The sequence below is a fragment of the Sinocyclocheilus grahami genome, unplaced genomic scaffold (genome assembly GCF_001515645.1).
Source record: "Sinocyclocheilus grahami isolate Dianchi unplaced genomic scaffold, SAMN03320097.WGS_v1.1 scaffold10.1, whole genome shotgun sequence".
NCBI classification, from domain to species: Eukaryota; Metazoa; Chordata; class Actinopteri; order Cypriniformes; family Cyprinidae; genus Sinocyclocheilus; species Sinocyclocheilus grahami.
This window is the reverse complement of record NW_015505189.1, coordinates 3,104,775-3,127,767: the sequence shown is the minus strand read 5'-3', so window position 1 is coordinate 3,127,767 and position 22,993 is coordinate 3,104,775. Positions and strand designations below refer to the sequence as shown.

Here is a 22,993-nt window from a genome sequence, read left to right as displayed (position 1 = left end):
CAGCCCTCTAAGACTCCACTCAGCAATCATCAGCTTAATTGAATTTGCAAGGCATCGAACAGAGAAAATGTAACCAGTATTTTGCCTGAATCAGCTGTCCAGATGATGAATGAGACAGAAAGAAAGGAAAAGAGAGAGAGAGTCATCTGTGCACACTGTACATCCTTTCCACACATACTGCACATGTGTAGAGGAAAAAAATGAAGGGTGGAAAATCCTGGAGTACTACCTAACACGTAAACCAGCGAGGCTTTAACCTTCATGTCAGCCTAACTGGAATGAGTGACATCACTGCATAAACACATAACTGATAGAAGGAGTGTTCTTGTTTAGACTACTAAAGTTGAGCAGCACCCTCTCTCTCTCTCCCTCTGGCTGTGTACAACATTGTGATAGCCTTAGTATGTATGAGTTGGAACGCTCAACAATGCAGTTGGACACAGGAAGAAAAAAGGGGCTGGGTTGGAGGGTGAAGAAGAGGTTTAGCACATTTGTAACCTGATTCGTATGGAGTTGCAGGGAGTGTCTGAATACTTGAGATTACTATCGCTCTGGGATTGTGCTTTTTGTGTATGTTTGTGTGTGTGTGTGTGTGTGTGTGTCTAACCATTTGCACTGCCATGAGAGTTGTGGCATTATATCTGAAGTACAAACACAGAATGGCAATTACAATTGAAACTGTTTTGAACTGATATCGAACCCTCTCGCTCTAAGTTAGGGGCCATATTTTCCCAATGCTTGTCAAAACATGAAAAGTGATTAACTTTGTATTGTAGGCTTGTATTTGAATGAGCAGGGTGGGGGGCTCCTCTCTGTGTGTGCATTGCATTGTGTGTGTGTGAAAGAGCTTGGGAGGGGGTGCATCTCTGTGTGTGTGTGTGTGTGAAGCGCTCTGTAACCTAAACTCTCCTGACTCCAGGTGCAAGAAGAGGATTAGAGCACTCTTTCTCTCTTTCTGTTTGTGCCAGCATTGATATGAGGTTGTTTTGAGGGTTATATGTAAATATGTTCACTTATCTGACTCTCTTTGAATAAGAGCTGGAGTAATTTTGGTTGTACTTTTAATACTTAACAATTCTTCACTTTTGGACAAAGAAATGCCCATTAGCATAGAAATTAGCACTTTATCTGAGTTTAGAGATCAGCTCTTAGCTATTGTCAGATGTGTGGTTCATAATGATGATGATGATGATGATGTAGATATCCAAATAAGCAGAAAATAATGTCTTAATGGGAAAAGCCATTATTGGACTCTTTTCCACCCATCAGTCTGTTGAGAAACAAAGTCGTATTTACAAAATAGCAGGTTAATATGATGAGCAGTTTTGCCTAAGACCTGATCCCTAGAATTGTCCAAAAAAATTCCACATTTGTGACTTTAAGTCTTTGAAGATACTCATAGCTTTGCTGGAGCCAATTTAACCAGATTTCTAAGGGATAAACTGTATAATCCACTTGTTTTTTTCAGATTTTTTTTTCTGTGAAATAATCAGTAGACAGACAAAAAGTCTAACAACAAAGTCTACAGGTCAATGTTTTGTGTGTGTGTGTGTGTGTGTGTGTGTGTGTTTTAAGAATATGAATGTGTTAATGTCTGCTGTTTTGGTTTGTTTGCTTTTTTCTACACCTTCCCAATGCAACCAATGTCTCAATTTAATTATCCATGGATGCATGGCCACTGACATCAACAACAGGTTGAAGTCCACCGGTTGAGACTCTTGAGAACCACTGCAATATATAATTGTGCATATAACTCTGTGTGTGTGTGTGTGTGTGTGTGTGTGTGTATGTGCATGTTTATGTGGTTTATGAGGACACAAATTTGTATAATAACATGGGTATGACATAGGTATTACAACGAGAAGGTGATTTATGAGGACATTTTCAGTGTCCCCTTAATTCAAAAGGCTTATAAATAATTCAGAACGAGTTTTTTTGAAAATCTAAAAATGCAGAAAGTTTCCTGTAAGGGGTAGGTTCAGGGGTAGGGTTGGTGTAGGGCAATAGAAAATACGGTTTGTACAGTATAAAAACCATTACGCCTATGGAGAGTCCCCATAAACCATAAAAACAAACCTGTGTGTGTTTGTGCAGTTATATGCACTTTTTATGATTCGATGAAGTAAATTGTTCAGTGACTCATCCATAACACACACAAAGACCCTTGCTACAACCTACAGAAAAAGGATTTAAAAGATTCGAGTCACAGGGATGAAGCAAAATCCCCACCACTACTGTGAAAAGCCCATACGCGTGTAAACTAGAGCACAGAGACGTAATGTCCCTTTAAGCGCAGACTGCGAGTGGAACATCTGCGTCTCCTCCTCTGTGACAACGCGCAGCGGAGCGTCCTATGGACTGCCTGACTCCGCCCACCAGCCAGGAAGCTACAGAGCTCTGTGATCGTAAGTGGCCGTGTAGAGCGAGAGCTGACACAGACGTTTGTGTTATTAGTCCCCGTTCAAGAGAATCAACATGACTGGCGCTTGAGCAGAATATCAGATTAGTTTTCATTTGGACGCAATCCTCATTCCTCGTTGCCCATCGCGCACACAGCTGGGCGATAGCACAATTTTCAGACTGATATTAACTATCTTTTATTAGATTCCCAATCAGGCTTTTCTTTATAAGACAGTTTACACATACTGAAACAAAGTGGATTTAACAGTGGCTACGTGGTTTACCCGCTCTCCAAGATGCTTCTGGTCTCCCAGCGGCTAGACTCACCGCGCATGGACCCATTAGTGAGTTTATGAGTTTCATATTATTGGATTGCTTTGAATGGTGGCTCGCTCAAATGTTACGATCATTTGGTGTTTACAACTAAACCCCTGTGTATTTCACTTTGTCAGTACGCGCACCTCCTACACCTCCACACTGACTTTTTACGCAGCATTTGCTTTTTATACTGTAACACTTCTACTGTTATGCTTGAGGTCCACGGTGAAGTTTGGAAACTTGAGTGGAGAAATCCCAGTTTTGTGTATTTTAGATAAGGCAGACAGATTAGAAGACAAGCTTGAAGACTGCACCAAAGATTAACTGGCGCTGCCCCACGCATTTACGCACACATTCCGAGGGAGTTCCATTTACTGTATTGCTTTTGCTAGTATTTTTACGGAATTATGAAGTAGTGATTCTGACTAGCCATATGACAAGTATAAGGCTGTTTTAACATGAGATAATGTTACTGGTTGCAATTGAGCTAGATAGGAGATGAAGTAGCTGCTAGTAGCTTATCTTTTAAATATATAAGCTACAGTAAAGATGCAATATAAACTAATAACTTATGCGAAATAACGATTAGTCTCTTGTGAACAGTTGATATTTGTATCACAGATCCCTATAGAAATCAGTGATTCAAATATACAGTTATTTGTCATTACTGGGATTGTGACTATAGTACTGGGGACTAATTGAATAGATTCACTACTGGAATAAGTACGTGTAGCAGCTGATGAATAGGTCAGTTCTTGTAATTAAAAAAAAATGTGCTAGTAACATGAATAATAAATACTAGTTAGTTGAAAGATTTGCCCATACACTCACAGTCTGCTATGACAAACTCTGATTCAAAGAGAATAGCAGGTTGAAAGAGACTCGAGATCCTATCAGCGCAGTCATTTAAACGGCTTGCATGCATGCTTTATCGATGCATGTAACGCAATTTGACGATTGATAAAAACCTTTGTTTTCATGCATACGGCTGAAGGCAATATAGAGTCAGAGAGGTAAATGTCCCACACTGTTAAAGCAGCATGTGGTCAGCTTGTTGGAATGAAATGGCATTTATCAGACACTCAGCGGGGCTGCGCTCGCTAACAAAAGACTGAAAATTGGGGATTTGGACAAGAGCGCGGCTCTGGGGCTGCAGGCGCTGCGTAAATCATCTCAAAATGAGCGATAATGTGAATTTTCATTGTCGGAATTGCGACTGCGTTGAAGCCTAGTGTTTAACAGTTAATGTAGATTGCTGAGAGATAAGAGAGACAGACGGTGGCTGAAATGCGGGACAGTACTGCCAGTGTGTCCAGGATTAAGCAGAGCTATAGCAGAATACGTAATGGGATTATTAAGGTGGCGGAGGGCTCGTTCACTATCAGAATAAGAAAGACTACAAGGCAACGTGTATCACTGATTTTCATATAAGCAAGCGAAGAGTGTCCATGTCTGTCTGTTTTAGAACAGCTTGAGATCTCATGTAATTCAGTTTCTTGCAGATCAATAAACTAAAAGGGAACGTTCAATGACGCGCTGTCCCCCTTCCCCTTCGCTTTGTCACGGATTTGCCCAAACACATTTCCGAAAGCTATTATTGTATTTTCACCGATACAGCATGTTTACCCCCGATGGACAGTCCCATCTTCTCAGTATCATAAGTTTCCCTTTAGTTGAACAGGGAGTTTCCTCGGATCGTTTTTTTTTTTGTTTTTGTAACATTTGACAAACGGTAGCCTAACTGATGAACTATAGGACAGGGATCCTCAAATCTGGTCCACGAGATCCACTTTCGTGCGGCGTTTAGCTCTAACCCTAATCAAACACACCTGGGCATGCTAATCAATGTCTTCAGGATCATTAGAAAATCACAGGTGAGTTTGATCAGGGTTGGAGCTAAACTCTGCAGCGCATTGGCCCTCCAGGGCAAGATTTGAGGAACCCTGCTATAGGACAATAAAACTTTTTTTTTTTTTTTGCCAAGAATAAAATTGATTATGAATAAAATATGAACAAAGTGCAATTGTTTACACTAGGCATATATCAATCATTTTCGCTAGACTGTTTGTTGACATGACAGCCACTCGTGTATTATTAATTTTCATTTTTCAGCGGGTCCCGCCCACATAACCCTTCGACCCCTAACCCAGGTTAAGGGTTTAGATCTTTTGAATTAGGTCATTAAGAGCAGGCAGCTCAGTAAATAAATGTTATTTTAGGCAAGCCAAGCTAAGCCAGAGCCATAATAATGTAATTATATAAATAAAGAAATACCTCATTTGTATTGTATTGTTTATTTTCTAATTATTATTATTAAAATATATAACTTTTTCAACTATATTTTCAATAATATTTATACTTATTAAATATTTAACATTTTAAATGTATTAAATAAATATTTCACAATTCTGAGTTCCTCTGTGAGCGTGTTGTTTTTCTGGAATCCAATACCACAGTTGTAGATTTCCCGGATATTCTGCTCCAGTCGATTTGAACTGATCTGTGGCCAAATGAGTCAGTGCGCTTTGAAGCTGCTGTTGACGGATGAATGAAAGGGCCGGAGAGGAATGCGCGCGCTAGTCTACGGATCTCGTGCACGCACAGAGCGGTTCACTGTAATGCGAGCCGCGCTCGTGAATACACTTGGACCTCACCTCAAAGTTTAAAACAACACATCTAACTTTTATCTTACCGCTGTTTCTAGGATGAGATCACTGAGTCAGTGCTTGTGCGAAGGAATTTAACTCTGAGGGGGTTTTTTTCTTTGTGAGTTCAAAAGCAGTCTTCAAAGAGCGAGACTCACACACCCTCATAACCACAAACAATCGCTCTGTCATTTCCCCGCGCTAACTAAGAATCGTTCTCAGTGCATCACCTTGAGTGACTCGTTGTTCCTTCTTGAGGAGACAAGGATGAAATTGTGCTGATTTGCAGGAGGAGCCATATGGTGGATCGAGGAGATAGATCAAGGATGGGAGGGAGAGAGAGATGTAGATAGCAGGGTGTTGAAGTGATTCCAATCTAGACAAAGAAGAGAGGAAGATTGTGCTGTCCTAGCCCAGATGTTTTTTTCGTGGTGGTTGTTGGTCATTTATACCTCATTGTCATGAGCTTGGACATCAGAACCATTTTAAGACCAGTGATATTGGACCCACTCACTTTTACCGTTTTGCACAGGAGACTGTTCACCAGGGACGACTCTAGGATTTTCATTTTAGGGAGGCTCAGCCCCCAATGAGGGTATAATAATAAAATAAATGAATGAATAAAATAAAATGTTTGACTAATAGGGCAGGGTGGTATAGCCTACTAAACATATTGCAGTATTCCACTGTATTGCATAACATTTGAGTAATGAATTAGCCAAATACAAGTCTTCCTGATCACACACACACACACCTGTTTACTGTACAAACATACATTTTTACTGTTTGCATTTCTAGTACAAACCTCTTTCTATGCTCAAGTACTGTCTGTCACTGTCTTTAATCATTTCTGCGCATGACTGTATGGTGCCACATGCTGTAATATGTTTATTGAAAGTTACATTTTCAAATGAAAATAGCAACATGATCGTTTTATAAAGTATGCGTTCACTTCATATGTGTTAAGGGCTACATTTTCGCTGGAGGAAACAGCTTTGGTGTGATGAGGGGTGAATGGAGCGAAAACTTTACAGTAGATGGGAAACCGATTGCTCCCCCATGACATTTTGTAAACTGTATTTATGACAAAGGTCTGGCTGTGTGCTCACTGTCACTAAACAAGCTGCTATTTAAGGGAATGGTCATCATTTGTTCGCCTGCTGCTTTTAAAGACATCATGTTGTCTTTGATGCAGCATTGAATTACAGTTAAACTATGTTGTTATGACAGTTATCTGACATTTTTGTTAGGCTAGCTAGCTAGCTACAGTAGGCCTACATCAGTTTGTTTGATCAAAACAACTTACTAGACTTTTGTTGCTGTGTTAATTTTTGGGAAACTTTACCAGGTATGTGGCTATGAAAGCAATTGTTTAATTAAAAGGCACCAGAATACAGGAAATGGCATCTACTGTACTCCAGTAAAATTTTTCTGGGGTTGGACCCACCCACATTTTGTTTTTGTTTTTTTGCTTCCAACGCTCATGGTTATGCTCAGGATGGGCATGAGTACCTGGGTAATTGGAAGATAAATCAATGATTACTCATACAATTACATTGATTGTGTGATTCCAACCCGGTCTCATCAGAAAACGTAACCGTTTTATGAGGTTTTAGTAAACTTTGTGGTCTATAAGCAGCACACATGCTTTTCATAAGTAGACCCATATCTAAATCAATCAAAGTGTCCACATTAGTCATATATAAAAAGCAACCAAACATCTTTTTCATACATATTCAGTGGAACCCTGCCAGTTCCAGACCAGTTCTTTGGTACTGACTCTTTGCAAAGAAAGAGAACTGAAAACACGAAAGGGTGAATGAGAGGGAAAATGCATGGGCCATCCGCCCATGGAGGGAAACCCTCATGTGTTCCTGCTATCGCTCTGACTTCCTGATTTAACGTCACATGGCAAAAAGCACAGAGAGAGCAAGCTAAGGTGAGGAACGAGAGAAAAACTGTCACTATTATCAGGCAAGACCTCACCAGGAAATAACAGTGTTGCCTAGGGATGAAAAACAAACAGGAGCACAGAATATATATAGAATATTGGGTTGAGTAATTTATTTTCCTGTCTCCAACACTTTGCACAAAAACTTAGTCAGAGGTACTAGACTGGAGAACACTCACCTCAGAACTTTGCCAGCTTCAAGTGACTCTCTCCGGAAACCCCTGTGTCTCTCTGACACGTGGAAGAAAGCTTACAAGCACCTAATTTTTGTCAGAAGTGAAAGCGAAATCTGGCACAGCAGTAAATGAGAAGATGAAGTCTAAATGCATGAGCCCAAATAGTGTTGTTAAAAATACCAATGTTGGTACCAGTCGGTACTGAAATTTTACAGATGTGACTATACCAGCATTTCCCACTAGCATATTGAGCGCTGTTGTGTGGATTCTCAAACACCTCTAATTGACCTATCAGTAAGCCCTGCCCCCCTTAGTTACTGTTGCTAACTCAGACAAAGAAACGGAGTTGCTAACTGTCTTACAATGACAGCTGTCAGTGTGAAAACCTTGTCCCAAGATGTTTTTGATCAATTTTGGACACAGGACCACCATTCAAATGGGACTTAAATATGCCATGGAGGGATATATAAAAGATTTAAAAATAAATATGGTGGGTAACAAGATTAATTTGAAAGCGAGGGTTTACAGATCACAATGCAAGTGGGAGAAGCCTCATTTTACGGTCGTCACGATCAGAGATGGCAACATCCAGGATTCATGTACCGCAGGGTAAGATTAAAATAATTTACATTTAACCAGTTTAACATGGAGAGGCACTAAAATGTAGACCTTCGTTTATGTGTTTTTGACCTACACTGTACATGACGTGAGAACAGTTAGCTATTTAGATTGGTACGTTAGCTAGCTTTAACATTAGCTAGTTTTAGCCAGAGATAGCTTGCTTAAGCTCAAGATGACATTAACGTTCTCCTTGAGCAGATGAAAATTGTAACTTAATGCGAAAATGAATGTTTTCTTTCTCATTGGGATTGGGGTTGAATGCTTAGGGACATTTTACTCTGTTTTGTTTTGGTTTAGGAAATGGAATAAAATAAATGCCATTGCCCATCCTCTCAGGATACCTGGAATCAGTGTTACAAGTACCCCAGGCACATTGTTTTTCCATTTTTGTAGCATAAACACCATCAAACCAATGAAAGCTTCAGATTTTCCAATGTTTCTCTATGGCGCTGAAACCTAAAGTTGTCCGAGTACCGCTCCCCATGCAGCTGATACTCAACTGCCATTGGCTCATCTGCGTTCGAGGGGAGGGGCTTACCGATAGGTCAGTTGGCCATTGTGTTCTCGTGCTCAACAGATATGTCTTTGATTGGCTACAAAGATCATCGCGTCACACTCTTCACCGAGCGCTTACACAGATACATACGGGAGCGTTTGAAAGCCGCATCAATCAGTGGATCCCTAATATATCTGCTTATAGATGTATCCGCTTTCAAACGCTCCCGTGTGTATCTGTGTAAGCACTCGGTGAAGAGTGTGAAGTGATGAAACACCAATCAGAGGTGTTTAAGAATTCTCTCAAAATGCTAGTGGGAAACGCTGGCATCGTCACATTTTTAACATTTCAGTACCGACATCGGTACTTTTGACAACACTAAACCCAAATTATTGAATGAATTTGTGAACCAGAGCTTAGCAACGAGGAAATGTATGCAGCCTCTGGAGAAAACGTCAGAGGACGTGAGGGCTACAAAGATAGAGACTGCTTACTTTACCTCTGACAGTCAACTACTGTAAAGCCCCCTGTGAACACGGCATCTGTTATGGCTCAAGAGCCCAAAGGAACATCATTCATTTGGCACATCATTTTAGCTGCATCAGCAACTAAAATGCTTTAAAAAGTTGCTTACTCTCCACACACCAATTTGGAGCCAAATGCAGTCAAGTTTTTGTTTCTGTGCAGAAATGTGGGAAATTTATGACTGATTCCAGGCCTCTGAGTGGAGTTGTTCTTCCTCGAGTTATTGCTTATTCATTGAGAGTGAATTATGCGAAAATGTTCTAAATTGTACAAATTAAAATTCAATTCTTTTACTAGTTTTATTTGACACCAGGAAAAGGAAACGCTGGCATCGACACATTTTTAACATTTCAGTACCGACATCGGTACTTTTGACAACACTAAACCCAAATTATTGAATGAATTTGTGAACCAGAGCTTAGCAACGAGGAAATGTATGCAGCCTCTGGAGAAAACGTCAGAGGACGTGAGGGCTACAAAGATAGAGACTGCTTACTTTACCTCTGACAGTCAACTACTGTAAAGCCCCCTGTGAACACGGCATCTGTTATGGCTCAAGAGCCCAAAGGAACATCATTCATTTGGCACATCATTTTAGCTGCATCAGCAACTAAAATGCTTTAAAAAGTTGCTTACTCTCCACACACCAATTTGGAGCCAAATGCAGCCAAGTTTTTGTTTCTGTGCAGAAATGTGGGAAATTTATGACTGATTCCAGGCCTCTGAGTGGAGTTGTTCTTCCTCTAGTTATTGCTTATTCATTGAGAGTGAATTATGCGAAAATGTTCTAAATTGTACAAATTAAAATTCAATTCTTTAACTAGTTTTATTTGACACCAGGAAAAGGGGTCATTTGAACTTGTACCACCATATTTAGAGCTTGATAGCAAATCAGAGATTGATGTTAGAATGTAAACTGTAGCATACCCTAAAAACAACTTCTGAAATCAGATGAAATGGCTGGTCTCTCAATCTGGTTTTAAATGGGTTTAGGCAAAAATGTTTAACTGGGCATCCAGCTATTCCAGCTAAACACCAGCTTGGCAAGGCTGGAAGACCTATTTTAAACCAGATAAGACCAGCAAACGATCTTAGGTTGGGATAAGTGCTTTGTTTTTTAGCACAGTACCACTACTTCTGTTTCATTGTGAATTTAGAAGTTTTTTAGTGAAGGATTTAAATGAAAAAGGGGAGATTGCTTGTGAAAATGTCATTGGGAAAAAGCAAAACAAAACAATGAGAAATGGAAATCTCCACGTACCCACTGAATGACATCATGCCTACAAATTTGCTCGGACACAGTTTGTACTGATCATTTGTATTGCTCTGGGGGAACAGGGCAGTTGCCGTGGTTAAGTAGCTGTTTTGGTGTTTGTGTATGTTTAGCATTCTGTTTTGTCTCATTTGCATGACTAATTCAATAGTTTACATGTAGAAGATCATTGAAGATCATCTGATTCCTTCTCCTCTACTCTCATTGTTAGACTTTGTTGCAACACTGTCTGTCTATAGTCTCACCGCATGGAATACAGGTCTTTGTTCGGCACCAGCAGTGGCTTCCCGCTTGCATCATCATTACACACTCAGACTGTAATGAACTTCTGGCTCCTTTTGGAGAATGTAGGCATGTTCTCAGGGTAGATGAGATACAGTTTGTTTTACCTTCCACTATAAGCCCTATAAGTCGCTAGCAGTGATGAAATTAACTGAAACCATTCTTTGATCAGACAGACATAAAGTGAGAATATCGAACAGTCCAGAAAGCATTCCCAGAACATCATTGCAAAAAGTGTGTGTGCTGTTGAAGAACGAGACGTAAAGTGTGCAGCTCCAAATTTCTGTATTGTATTTGAGTGTTCACTGCCCAGCACTTGGTCAATTAGCAACTTTTCATGTTTCAATTCAGTGCTGACCAGATTTTCTAATCTATCTAAACGGTGTAATCGGACTATCTGTTCTTTATAAGGATGTGAACATTTTGGGGTAAAGCTATCACTTTAAGCACACTATACCAATTTTTTCAATCCTTACAATTATGCAATGACAGATTGTACAATGTGATCGTAAAAAGATAGACAGGAAAGATTGTGTGATGTTTACAGCACTGTAGCCAAGACCTTTAGCCACGATTCAGTGTTGGCAAAGCCGGTTGGACACACTGGATGAGAAACACTGGGACAGTTCAGGATTGTAAAACAGCCAGTGTGTGTACAATCATAGAAAACTGTGCAAAATTCATAGGTCCATGTGCATGTGAGTCAAATCATCTGACACTGACAGAACTCTGTTGGAGGCTAAGATTCTTCGCAAAGACCATTACTTAGTCATTGATGAACATGTCACACTAGGTGATCAAAGACACACAATTTTGCACTTTGACAATAGAACGATCCCAGAAAATCCAGACAGCCAATATCACATATAGTGTGCATCAGGCTTAAGTCAACATGCCGCTACAAGTGCAATCCATGTTACCTGACGTAATGTGACATATTTCTGAGTTAAACTAGATTGTCAGTGAGACCAAAAATGCAGGGTGCATGGGATTTGTGCTTGGAAGAGACAAATTGAAAAGTATGAGGGTTTGGTGTTGTCATCTGAAAAGTAAAGACCACAAACATGTTAAGAATGTAAACAGGGTCGGTTTTGATTTCATGTTGACTTTTAGAGAAATGTAAAACTTTAACAACCTCAATGGGTGTTCTTCCAAGAGTGCAGCTGAACACAGATGCAACTGAAGATTAATCAGTACTGCGACTCACAGGAGACTTCAAAGAGCCCACGTTGCAACAAAAGAACAAGTAAATGTTTCTCGGTTGAACGTGTCACTACGATACACCGTGATGAATGCTCCTCCAAGACAGCGATCATGTCCACAAGAACGTGCATGCATGCAAACGGCCGCAATTTCTTCTGCGGCCCAAAGTAAAAATACCCAGAATTCCTGGCACTTCACAAGGCACTCATTCCCAGAAGCAGTTGTCGTAGTAACCTTGGCAGCTTTTCACAAGTGCGATCTTTTTCCTACTTCTTTCTAAGGGATACAAATGGAATAGGGTGTAAATTATTAATTAGTGGAGATGGTAGGGGAAGGATTTTATTTATTCATACACAAAGACATTTTTATCTATGTGTGTACTAAATGAAAGAAACAAAGTAATATATGTGGAATTAAAATTATCTATGACTGTGCGCATAGGTGATTGTGGTAACAATCTATCTGGTAACGGTGTTGAATTAGTGAGTATTATGGGCTGTCTTCTGCATTGTTTCGTTGTTGTCTTGTCTGCAAGTGGTATTCTAGGTCACTCCCTCCTCCTCCCTTGTGTCATCCATTAACAGTGCCTGTGTGTGTGTCTACGTTTGATCACAAGTGTGTGCTTGCCACTTTCATGTACTTCCTTTTCGTGAAGATTGATAGACACCTATTTTTCTGTTTTTTCATTGTTCCTCTAATGTTCATCAAATACACCCACATATATTTTATTTTTCTTTTCATTGCCTTCCTTCCTTCCTTTTATTCTTTTATCCTTTTTTTGTCTCCATGTACGCGTGTAAGTGGTGAGGTCAATGAGAATGACACTATTGCAGTAATAGGCCTATGCTTGAACACAGGTGTCCGTTTGCAAGCCCATAGTAACAGATTGTGGCACATGGTTCACTGAATAACTTGATCCAGACATAATGTTTTACCATGGTTAGCTGTGGTTTGCCCAGTGACTCAGGTTACATACACATACAGGCGCCTCCAGCCATCTCCATCCACAGAGCATGGTCTTTTTGACCTCATTGAACTCAGGCAGTAGAAGGGCGGGGTCTCTGTAATTGATATAAGTGATAAAAAGCTCTCCATCTGCTCTGTTCAATTTAAACATAATTGCCTTTTCATTTTAGTGTCCACTTGAAGCCTCTCAGAAGGCTAAACTTAATGATAAGGGCCTATCCTGTCCATGTCGATGAAGAAATTGCAAGGTCCAGAGGGAATCTGCTGAATTTTGGGGGGGAAATTACTTCTGAATTATACTACAGTTCAAAAAGTTGGGGTCAGTAAGATTTTTTAAAATAAATTAAAAATTCAGTTTATAGTTTATTAATATAAACTATTTAAAAGAGCACACATTGAGATGGGAATCAGTTGACTTTTGTGAAATCTGTGACGCTTTCTGCAAAGTTCTATGTTTATGGCAAATAAATTTGATTATTGTTTCAAGAAACTAAACAAGAAAAGTAAAAGAGACTATTGTCTTAGAGCCAAGTTATACTTTGCATTTGATTTAATTGGCTACAAATGTGCCAACAATCCTAGATAAAGTATGCACTATCATTGGAAATCCTAGATATAGACAACAAGAGCAATAGATAAATTGTTTATTGTTGCAGTCATTTACATTTGAGAAACTCTGCACACATCACTATGTCTCTGTGGTTCTTGTGTGTGTGTTTTTTATCCACTGTTTAGTTATTTTTAGACAACATGAGAACTGAGTGCGAGATGCTCATTTTGGTGGAGGGGCAAGCTCATGTCGTACTGTGATTGCATGTCAGCAACAGTCTCTGACAGACAGGAAAGTCAGAGCGAGGGAAGAAAGAAATATTGTTGCAGTCATTTACATTTGAGAAACTCTGCACACATCACTATGTCTCTGTGGTTCTTGTGTGTTTTTTTTTATCCACTGTTTAGTTATTTTTAGACAACATGAGAACTGAGAGCGAGATGCTCATTTTGGTGGAGGGGCAAGCTCATGTCGTACTGTGATTGCATGTCAGCAACAGTCTCTGACAGACAGGAAAGTCAGAGCGAGGGAAGAAAGAAAGTGTGTGTGTGTGTGTGTGAGAGAGTGAGAGAGAGAATGGGAGAGATAATGAATCATTCACTACAAAAGCCATTTAAAAATCTGTCATACTTGTCTGACTCTCTTCCCTCTTCTGCATCCTTCAGCCATTAACAGAATATTAAAACATTTGTTTCCAAAAGCAAACTGAGAATTCCTACTTGGCCTGGTAAAATGACTGTAAATCTGATTGTGTGTGTGGAAGTGTCTGCATATACTGCAGGTGGCAGTTAGAGGGGTTTTATAAGTATCTTAACCTCTTGTCCCATGAGACCTACAAACAGATGATGGTGTAACTGAGAGCCGGTCATCAGGTAAAGCTGGGTTTGCCAGTGCTGTAGTGTGGATTTACATTGCACCATACATGTAGGCCTACAGCTGCATGTTTTCTATTACATCTTTTAGTGAACATGCAAGGAGTTCCATCAATGTAGACCATCCATTAAACGTCTAACAATTCACCTTTTTGTCAAATGGGTCAGACTGTTGTGAATATAGAGGACAGTAAGTTAGCGCCCCCCCCTCTTATTTTTCCATCCCTTACTTCATCTCATTTTATCATGCACACCCTAACGTATTTTGAAGGGGTTGCTCTAATGGCTTCAATCACAGTTTGGCCCAGATTTCCTAAACCCCGGAGAGCTCTGAGATTAATTAAATCGTTAAAGGCCCTGCCGAAACCACAAAATAGGGCGAGACATCAAAGTGTAGGATTTCTTGTGCGTTTGTTATCGCGCTCACTTCAGAAATGAGTGTATCTAAAAGTCAGCGGTGGTGTTTTGCAAGTTTTTAGGAATGAGGCAGCACTCGGTTTTATCTGCTATCAATTTGACGTGTTGCTCATAAAGAGTTTATCATTTGCGCTACGGTAAACATTCCCATAATGTGTCATAAGCTTGCGCGCGAAGAACCGCGTCAGCCCGGTTACCGTCTTGATAAAGGTGACATTTCCGAAATGAAAATCTGATCTCGCACTTATCTCATCAGAGTCGGCTTTATTCTCCGCGAGTAATTGGCTTTGAGTCGAGCCATATCCGCGCTTTAAGGCGTGTCTGTGAAAACGACGCTCTCTGAAGTGGCGTAGCGGCTGTCTCGCGGTGCGTTTCGCTGTTGAGACAGAGCTGTGGGTGGAAAGGAGGAACATATTTCTACCTCGCTCAGACGTCCAAAACAAACAGCGCTATGAAGGCTCGAGCTACTCTCCGTTAGGACCAAAATTCCCCAGCTACCACGCAGCCAGGGATTCTTATTACTCTCTTTCTCTCAATCCCTCTCCCTGAGATTTGAATATTTTTTTCCCCCAAGGGGTTTTGAAGGGATTCTGCAGCCAGCATCAACAGTTATTCACTACATGTGCTTGACAGGACATCCACTAATCCTAACTAAACAGCTGTCTGAACTGAGATGACAGGGATGGGAGGCTTTATTGATTCTGAAAGTAATAAAGGGACAGAAAGTTATAGGTGAATGCTGAGGAGAAAGTCAGGTCCGTCCTGTCTGCTTCCACCTCATTGAGGATACAAAGTTGAATTGGCATGATAAATAAGTGTTTTAAGTGCATGTAGGCCTACTTTAGGTTACACCAATATATCTGCCGATTAATCAGACAGATTTTGGCCATTTTTAAATAATCATTTTAAGCACATAGCATACTGTGTATAGCTACACTACCGTTTACATGTTTGGGGTCTTTTATGCTCACCAAGGCTGTTATAGTAATATTCATAATATTGTGACATATTATTGCAATTTAAAATGACTATGTTCTATTTTAAAGGGGTCATATGATGCGATTTAAAATCAAGCTTTTGGTGCATAAAGAAGATCTGTAAAGTTGCAAAGACTAAAGTCTCATATCCAAAGAGATATTAATATAGTTAACAAAAGTGAAGAGTAAACCACGCCTACCTAAAACGGCTCGTTCTAACACGCCCCCACATGTCTACGTCACGATGTGGGAAGATTTGCATAACGCCGCCCAAATGTTCACGCAAAGAAAGAAGGCTAACTTTTATTCTCGCTGTAGTATTGTTGCTGCCATGTCGTGAAGGCGATGTGTGTTTCGTTGTGAAAGCGAAACTACTTTGTTTGGTCTTCCAAAAGAGGACAATATCCGCTTCGTCATGCCTGGAGCTGATCCGTGCTGGTCGCTGAAGAAATACATCAACTTCGCGCTGTGGATTGCCGGATCGGCTTTCACCGTGGATGAAGCGGAGTCCAGCCCGGGGTCGTCACATGTGGTTGCCGCAAGCCCGCCGGCCACGCTGTTATCAAGCCCACCGGCTTCCGCTCTCTCTAGCCCGCCGTGTGTGACGCTGTGTTTCGTTGTGAAAGCGAAATTACTTTGTTTGGCCTTCCAAAAGAGGACATGACTAGAAATCAGTGGTTAAGTTGTATTTACAACACTGTTCCAGAACAGTTCAACCCAAATATTCCGATGTGTCCAGCGCATTTTATGGAGGACTGTTTCCTGATCCTGGGAGAGTAGACTACAATGCCGGCTGTTCTGACTCACAGACTGTAAGTACGTTTTTTATATTTAAAGAATTTGCCACTGATGATTCAAACGCGAGTTTTGAGCAGTGTAGAGTAGCGTTTGTAGTTTGTCATTTCTCCGATCACAAATGCAGACATGGTTTTATGTTTACGCGGCACAATGCAATGCAACACGTAAAAAGACAGTATAAGGCCCAATCCCAATTCTATTTTATACTCCTTCCCCTACCCCTACCCCTTCCCCATGTCCCTTGAAACAGAGTGTCAAGGGGTAGAGGTGAAAATATTCCCCTAAGAATTGGGACACCACTACTATATGTCACACGTCATCATATGTCATCTAGCTCCTACAATACACACACCTATACTGGTGTGCTGGTGTGCATTAGAGTCTTTAATTACCGTTCTATATTAATGCGCTGCTTACTGACACACACACACATATATATATATCAGAGATCGCGCAGCTCACACATCCAGGAGAAAAGAAACTTATATTAATAATAGTTTAAATACTGAATCGATACATTATATTTTCCAGCAACGTGAGGATAAAATCGCTGGGGGTTTTTTTCAAGTAAACTCACTCTAAAAAGAGAAACGCACATACACGCAACTTTCATCTCTCTCTCTCTCTCTCTCTCAAATTGGCAATATTTGAGAAAAGGGTTTCGCGATTTCTAATTGTTGGGGGACTAGCCCCCCTCAATGTCTACGGTGGTTATCGCCCTGATCAGACATGAAAATATGTTGTCTATAATGTCTATGTCTATAATGATATGACGTTAGAATAGCAAATATTAGCGATTTTTTGCAAACATTTCTTTGAGTAACATGACCGTAAATATGAACTCACGATTGAATGTAACATAAAACAAATGATTACTTTTCGTTAAAATCTTTATTAATGCCAAAAATGCTTACATTTATGTGTCTTTTTGTTCTCTCCGGTTTACGCTGAGATAATTCATACCCCTTCGTTTGAAGTGTGGTCCCGAAAAATCTTCGTTTGAAGGGCTGTCTGGCCCTTCCCCTTACCCCTACCCCTCCAACCAAAAGAGAATCAAGACACCCCTACCCCTTCACTGGAGGGGTAGGGGAAAGGGGAAGGGCTAAGGGGTAGAATTGGGATTGGGCCTAAGTCATTATAATCCGTAATTATGTCCCCACTGGATGCAACAAATGCCTCGTTTATAAAGGGTTTTTTAATGTTTTTGTCTCGTCGCTCCAGCCAGGACAAGGCATCACAATATGGCAAGGGGCGTACCATTTCCGTCACACGCTTGAGGTATTCAGCCAATCACAACGCACTGGATAGCTAGCAAATCAGAGCACACCTCGCTTTTCAGACCGATGAGCTTTGTAAAAATCGACGCGTTTCAGAAAGGCAGGGCATAGAGGAGAAACAATAATGTACAGTATGTGGAAAATAATGTGTTTTTTTTTTTCCTTAAACCGCATAAACACATTTCATTACACCAAATACACAAAATAATGTTCTTTTTAGCAGCATCATTCAAGCAGACCCCTTTAATATATTTTAATGCAATTTATTCCTTCACTCCAGTCTTCAGCGTCACATGAATGGTCCTTCAGATATCATTCTAATATGCTGATTTGTTGCTCAATAAACATTTATTATTATGAATGTTGAAAACAGCTGTTGCTTAATATTTTTGTGGAGACTGATGCATTTTTCAGGATTCTTGATGAATAGAATGTTTATTTGTTTTTTAAATAGAAATATTTTGTAACATTTTGAATGTCTTTACGGTTACTTTTGATCAATTTGATACATCCCTAACTTTAATTTCTTCATATTAGGGCTGTCGATTTAACACGTTAATCAAATTTATTAGTTATGAAAAAAACGTGACGTTTTTACGCAATTAACGCCCCCGCCCCGCTCCGTGCAGATCGATCGGTGTTTGACATCAAAGTACAAGGAGAGCGATTCCAAAGCATACAGAGCCGTTTGCTCTCTCTCGCTCTCGTGGTATTTTGATGTCATACACCGACCGGTCTGTGCAGCGTTGCTTTAAGTCGAACACACCTATGCAGCTGATTGATGACGAACTGGACAACAAATCACTGCGTGATGTAGCCTATAGAATGCGGTTATATGCCCCTCAAGAGACTGGGCCAAAAATGCCCCTGCATCATTTGACATTAAGCAATATCACACCAGTGCTGTTTTGTCCAGAATAGCAAAAAATAGAGCCATTTACTTAATTCTTGAATGAATTAGTCATTTGAACGAATCGAATCAATGATTCAATGACTTGTTCATTAAGAAATTTGCAGCCACCTATGGCTGTTTAAGTTCAATTTCTTTCTAATGCCACTTTTTGTAATACCTGTGTCATGCTTTTCTCATACTTTTCTCATGTAACAAAATAATAGCTTTAATTTATGTTTTGTGGGTATTTTCTCAGCCAAATTTGATGTGAGATTAATATCTGATTGATTAATTGCCACATTGTGTAATTAATTAGATTCAAAATTTTAATTGATTGACAGTCACAGCCCTAATATATACATCTATATAGATGAACATAAACTTCCTGAGATAAAAAGAACATTTACTTAAATGAAAACCAATCCGTGCTTTCTATATACTGGCATCTGCAATTAAAAACCAAATCGGCTGACCACAAATTTGTGTCTATTCAAGGTAGCCATGCAGGTCAGACTGTGGCAAGATTACGTAAGCCTGTATATGATCAGGATTGTTTTACATTGTAGTCAAGTATTCTGCCACTGGACACATCCCTTAATTCACTCTATTTGGTCATTTCTGCATCTTAAACGTCTTAAATATGTTCTGCTAATAGTATGTCTTCTAACAGTTTAATTGAGTTTCTGCCCCAGGCAGTTTGATTTAGGAAAACACAGTTTTAGGACTAGCTTGCAGAGGGTATTTCTCTTCTCTCGTTAGGTTAGATCTTTCTAGTTTTCTCTCACTCACATTGTGTTCTGTTATAACAGCTGAGCTGGGCATTTCTATGCTGCCACATCAGGACCTAGGCTAATAAATGTGCCATACGCTCATTGATTTCCCAGTGCATGTTTATGCAGCTGCTGTAATGACATCACTTTCCGAGTACATGTGGTTGTGTAGGAGTCAATGAGTGAGACAGCTACATGTGTTGTTCTTCAGCAGGATGTAGATGCCATCTTTGGCCTTTCAACCACCCAGCAAGCAGTAACGGTAGCATCGTCTCTCTGTTATACAACAAGACTGAATGCCACTCAGGCAATAGAGGCACTTTCCCCCATAATGCTCCCTGTTCTCTGACCTACTGACACAACAAAATATTGGCAGCAGTGCTGTGGTTCAGTCGGTGTGTGCGTTTGTGCTGATACAAAGCATTTTTGTTTTTCGCCATCCCCCTTTAAAGAGTTGCTGGCTGCAGGAATACATTCCTCCTCTTTTTGTCTGTCAGAACTCCCCTCCTCCCTCTCTTTACCTCCTCCTTTTCCCCACTATGTTAAATTGTTGTGACACTGTAGCACTTGAGCGTCTGGTGTTAAAATATTCCTTCTTAATGACAAATGAACATGTGGATAGATTCATCTCCCTGGCAGGTCATTAACATTTGACACATTGAAAGCGGCACTGATGCCGTGGCGCGGGCGCAGTTCTCTCTGCATTGCAATGGGGTGATTTCAACGCTAAGCGACTAGAGTATTAATGCATTTATTCATTCCATCAAATCCCTCTTCATACAGATTATCAGACCTTTCTTTAACCAAGAAGATGATTTTTAGTTTATCCCACGAGTTAACAACTGTGTGTGGCTGTCTCAAGTATGTGTGCGCTCACACTCGAGTGGTTCTTATTTCTCTTGCCTTATTGCTGTGATTTTTCGATGTGTGTCAGGCTTTCAAACATAAATGTCAACCTCTCAATGCTGACAAATAAGTGTGTAGGCATCCATAAATATTCCAACATATTGAAATAAGGTAATTATGAGTAGCTATGAGCTTTATCATTATACATTTTCCAGATATATCAGCCTAGGCCGATTAACTGACCAATATTTTGGCCTAATAATGTCCATTTGTGTACAGATATGAGCATTTTTATCAGCCACTGTGCTATATAGATATCAGCATCAGGATTTTTTTATGAAATAAATCCCTATTGATTGGCTACTAATACTTACTAGTGTTTTACTGACATTTTGGCATTCTGCTGTTTGGCCATTTTGAGATTGTTGGTATTTGCATTGGCCTGTTAATGGCTATTTTCTATATTTAGATATTTTTTGGTGAATTTTTAATAAATATTTTAGCATATGTGTACATGTAAATTACATTAGCCAGATATATTGCAAATTAGCCATATGCCATTGACCCATAGGAACCATCTTTTGATACCTGTTTGACAAAAGCATATTCTGCATGATGAAAGCTCATTCTTTATTGCTGTTTTAATAAGCATGGGCCCCACAATATTTCTGGTGTGAGACATATGTACTTCCTGGCTGGCTGCTGTAATGGAAAAAAGTATTTTTGGCAGCTTTTATTAACAAATGTTATTTCCAGGAGACATATGTGGCGTAATACGCTCACTTTATTTTACCTGCTTTGCTCCCAAACAGTGTTTGCACAAGCAATATTAAAAATACGGACTTCTTTCTGGTGACATGCTGGACTTAAATCCATTCCTCTACAATCGAGTGCAAGCTCGCATTCATCGTGCAATGCCAACATCTCAAAGTCCAACCAATAGCTGATGGATAGAGCCAAATCTTCACCTGACTTTTTTTTCTTTTTTAAGAATTCATTACACTCAGATGTACATCAAAATACAGAAGAACGTCCATTTCATCATGACTTTAAAGACATTTACACATGTTTTATCACACATTTTAAAGAGATTTCGTTCAGTTTCAAATACCTTACTAAACCATAAGGCCATAGCAAAGGACTTTTGGTGGCAAAAAGTGATGTCACAAAGACTGACATCATATTATGTGCTAACATAGATGTAAACTTTGCTACAGAAATTGCTAAGAAAAGCAGTAATTCTGATACATTATTAAGTGTCCAAATATCTACAGCAGGCCTGGTGTGTAAGTATTGACTGAAAACTATACTCAGACCTTTATATAGCTGTTGTTTTGACCAGTTTTGTGATTTAATAAAATGTTGTTTTTTTTCACGCAATCTAATGTGACTGTAGAAACAGTCAAGAGTGTGGCATTTTGATGGTATAGGTGAACAGCAGTCAGTAGTCGACTCTATTTGACTTTGTAGAATACTGTTGGGAGGACAAGGTAGAGGCAGTGCTCTACAAGAGAAATCAAAAGCCTATGTGTTGTACAGGGACGTTCAATCAATAACCAGCTCTTCTCTTGCCCCCTCAAGGACGTTATCTCACACACAAACAAACACACACATACACATGGTCTAGGTTTATGTGGCGCCGTTTTACGAGTGCTGTAATTGCTGTGACGCGTTTAAGGGAGAGCTACTGAGAGAGAACCATTCATGAGATTTATTAGAAAGGGGGTCCACCAAAAGAGAGAGTGAGATGGAAAGGTGGGGGACAGGGGGCAGAATAGATGACCGCATTCAGTCCAAAAGGAAGAGATAAAGAAAGGAGGGATAAAGCATCAGAGAAAGAAAGTGAGCAGGGGACTTTGTCCGTTTGGGCTGGTGGACATTGATCTGAGTGACCTCTGCTCTAGAACAGGCCGACCCAACTAATGCAGGTCCATTATTTATCCTTCAGCGATAAAGAGACAGGAGGCTTCTATGGTGGACAGCTAAGTGAGGAATGGAGGGATGTACCTTAACCGCAGAGGACAAGTGTCCACTCAAGTTTGTGTGTATGTGTGTGTGTGTGCTTGTAGTCTCACATACACATCGGGGGCTTTCCAATGCTTTAATAGTGAGCTGATGGTATTTTTTTGTCTATATATAAGTATATATATATATATATATATATATATGTGTGTGTGTGTGTGTGTGTGTGTGTGTATATATATATATATATATATATACACACATACATAACTGTTCGATGGTTCCAACGATTGTTTTGGAAGCTTTTGGTTTTCACTACTTAGGCAAAACCTGACCCAAACATCCACAGCAATGTGGAGTATAAATACATGTATGACAAGCTATTGATCATCCTTTAGGAACTCATATATGGTAAAAAAAACAAAAAAAACACCTTGTCCAAAAATACAACGGTGCATATATGGAATTCTGTAAACCGCTTCAGGCGTATTTAGGAGAGTGCAAAAAAGACATTCTGGAGTTACCTTTGCAAACGTAACTCAACTTTTGTTAATAAAAGTCTATCTGGCTTCAAAACCTCTTCAGAACAATTTATTTTGATCAAGAAAAATAGAAAAACAGATGCTTTCAGCTTTCCAAGATTGATTGTGTTGTTGCTATCCATGTCAGAGCGTAATTCAAAGTACAAATATGTATTGCATTCTCAGCGTCGCCTGCATCAGTGTAAACTGTTCTTTTGCACGGTCAAGTTTCCCTACTGTCATAGTAAAGAGAGT

At 39.8% G+C, this 22,993-nt stretch overlaps 1 protein-coding gene across 1 annotated transcript in view; it reads left to right on the top strand.

Moving 5' to 3' along the window:
• The first annotated feature begins 2,434 nt into the window (after positions 1-2,434).
• Positions 2,435-22,993, top strand: part of LOC107593888 (mastermind-like protein 2) — a 72,594-nt gene continuing 52,035 nt past the window's right edge. Inside the window, exon 1 of the mRNA XM_016283769.1 lies at positions 2,435-2,744. Coding sequence (XP_016139255.1) covers positions 2,697-2,744 — 48 coding nt within the window. The 5' untranslated portion in view covers positions 2,435-2,696. The remainder of the gene's footprint in view (positions 2,745-22,993) is intronic.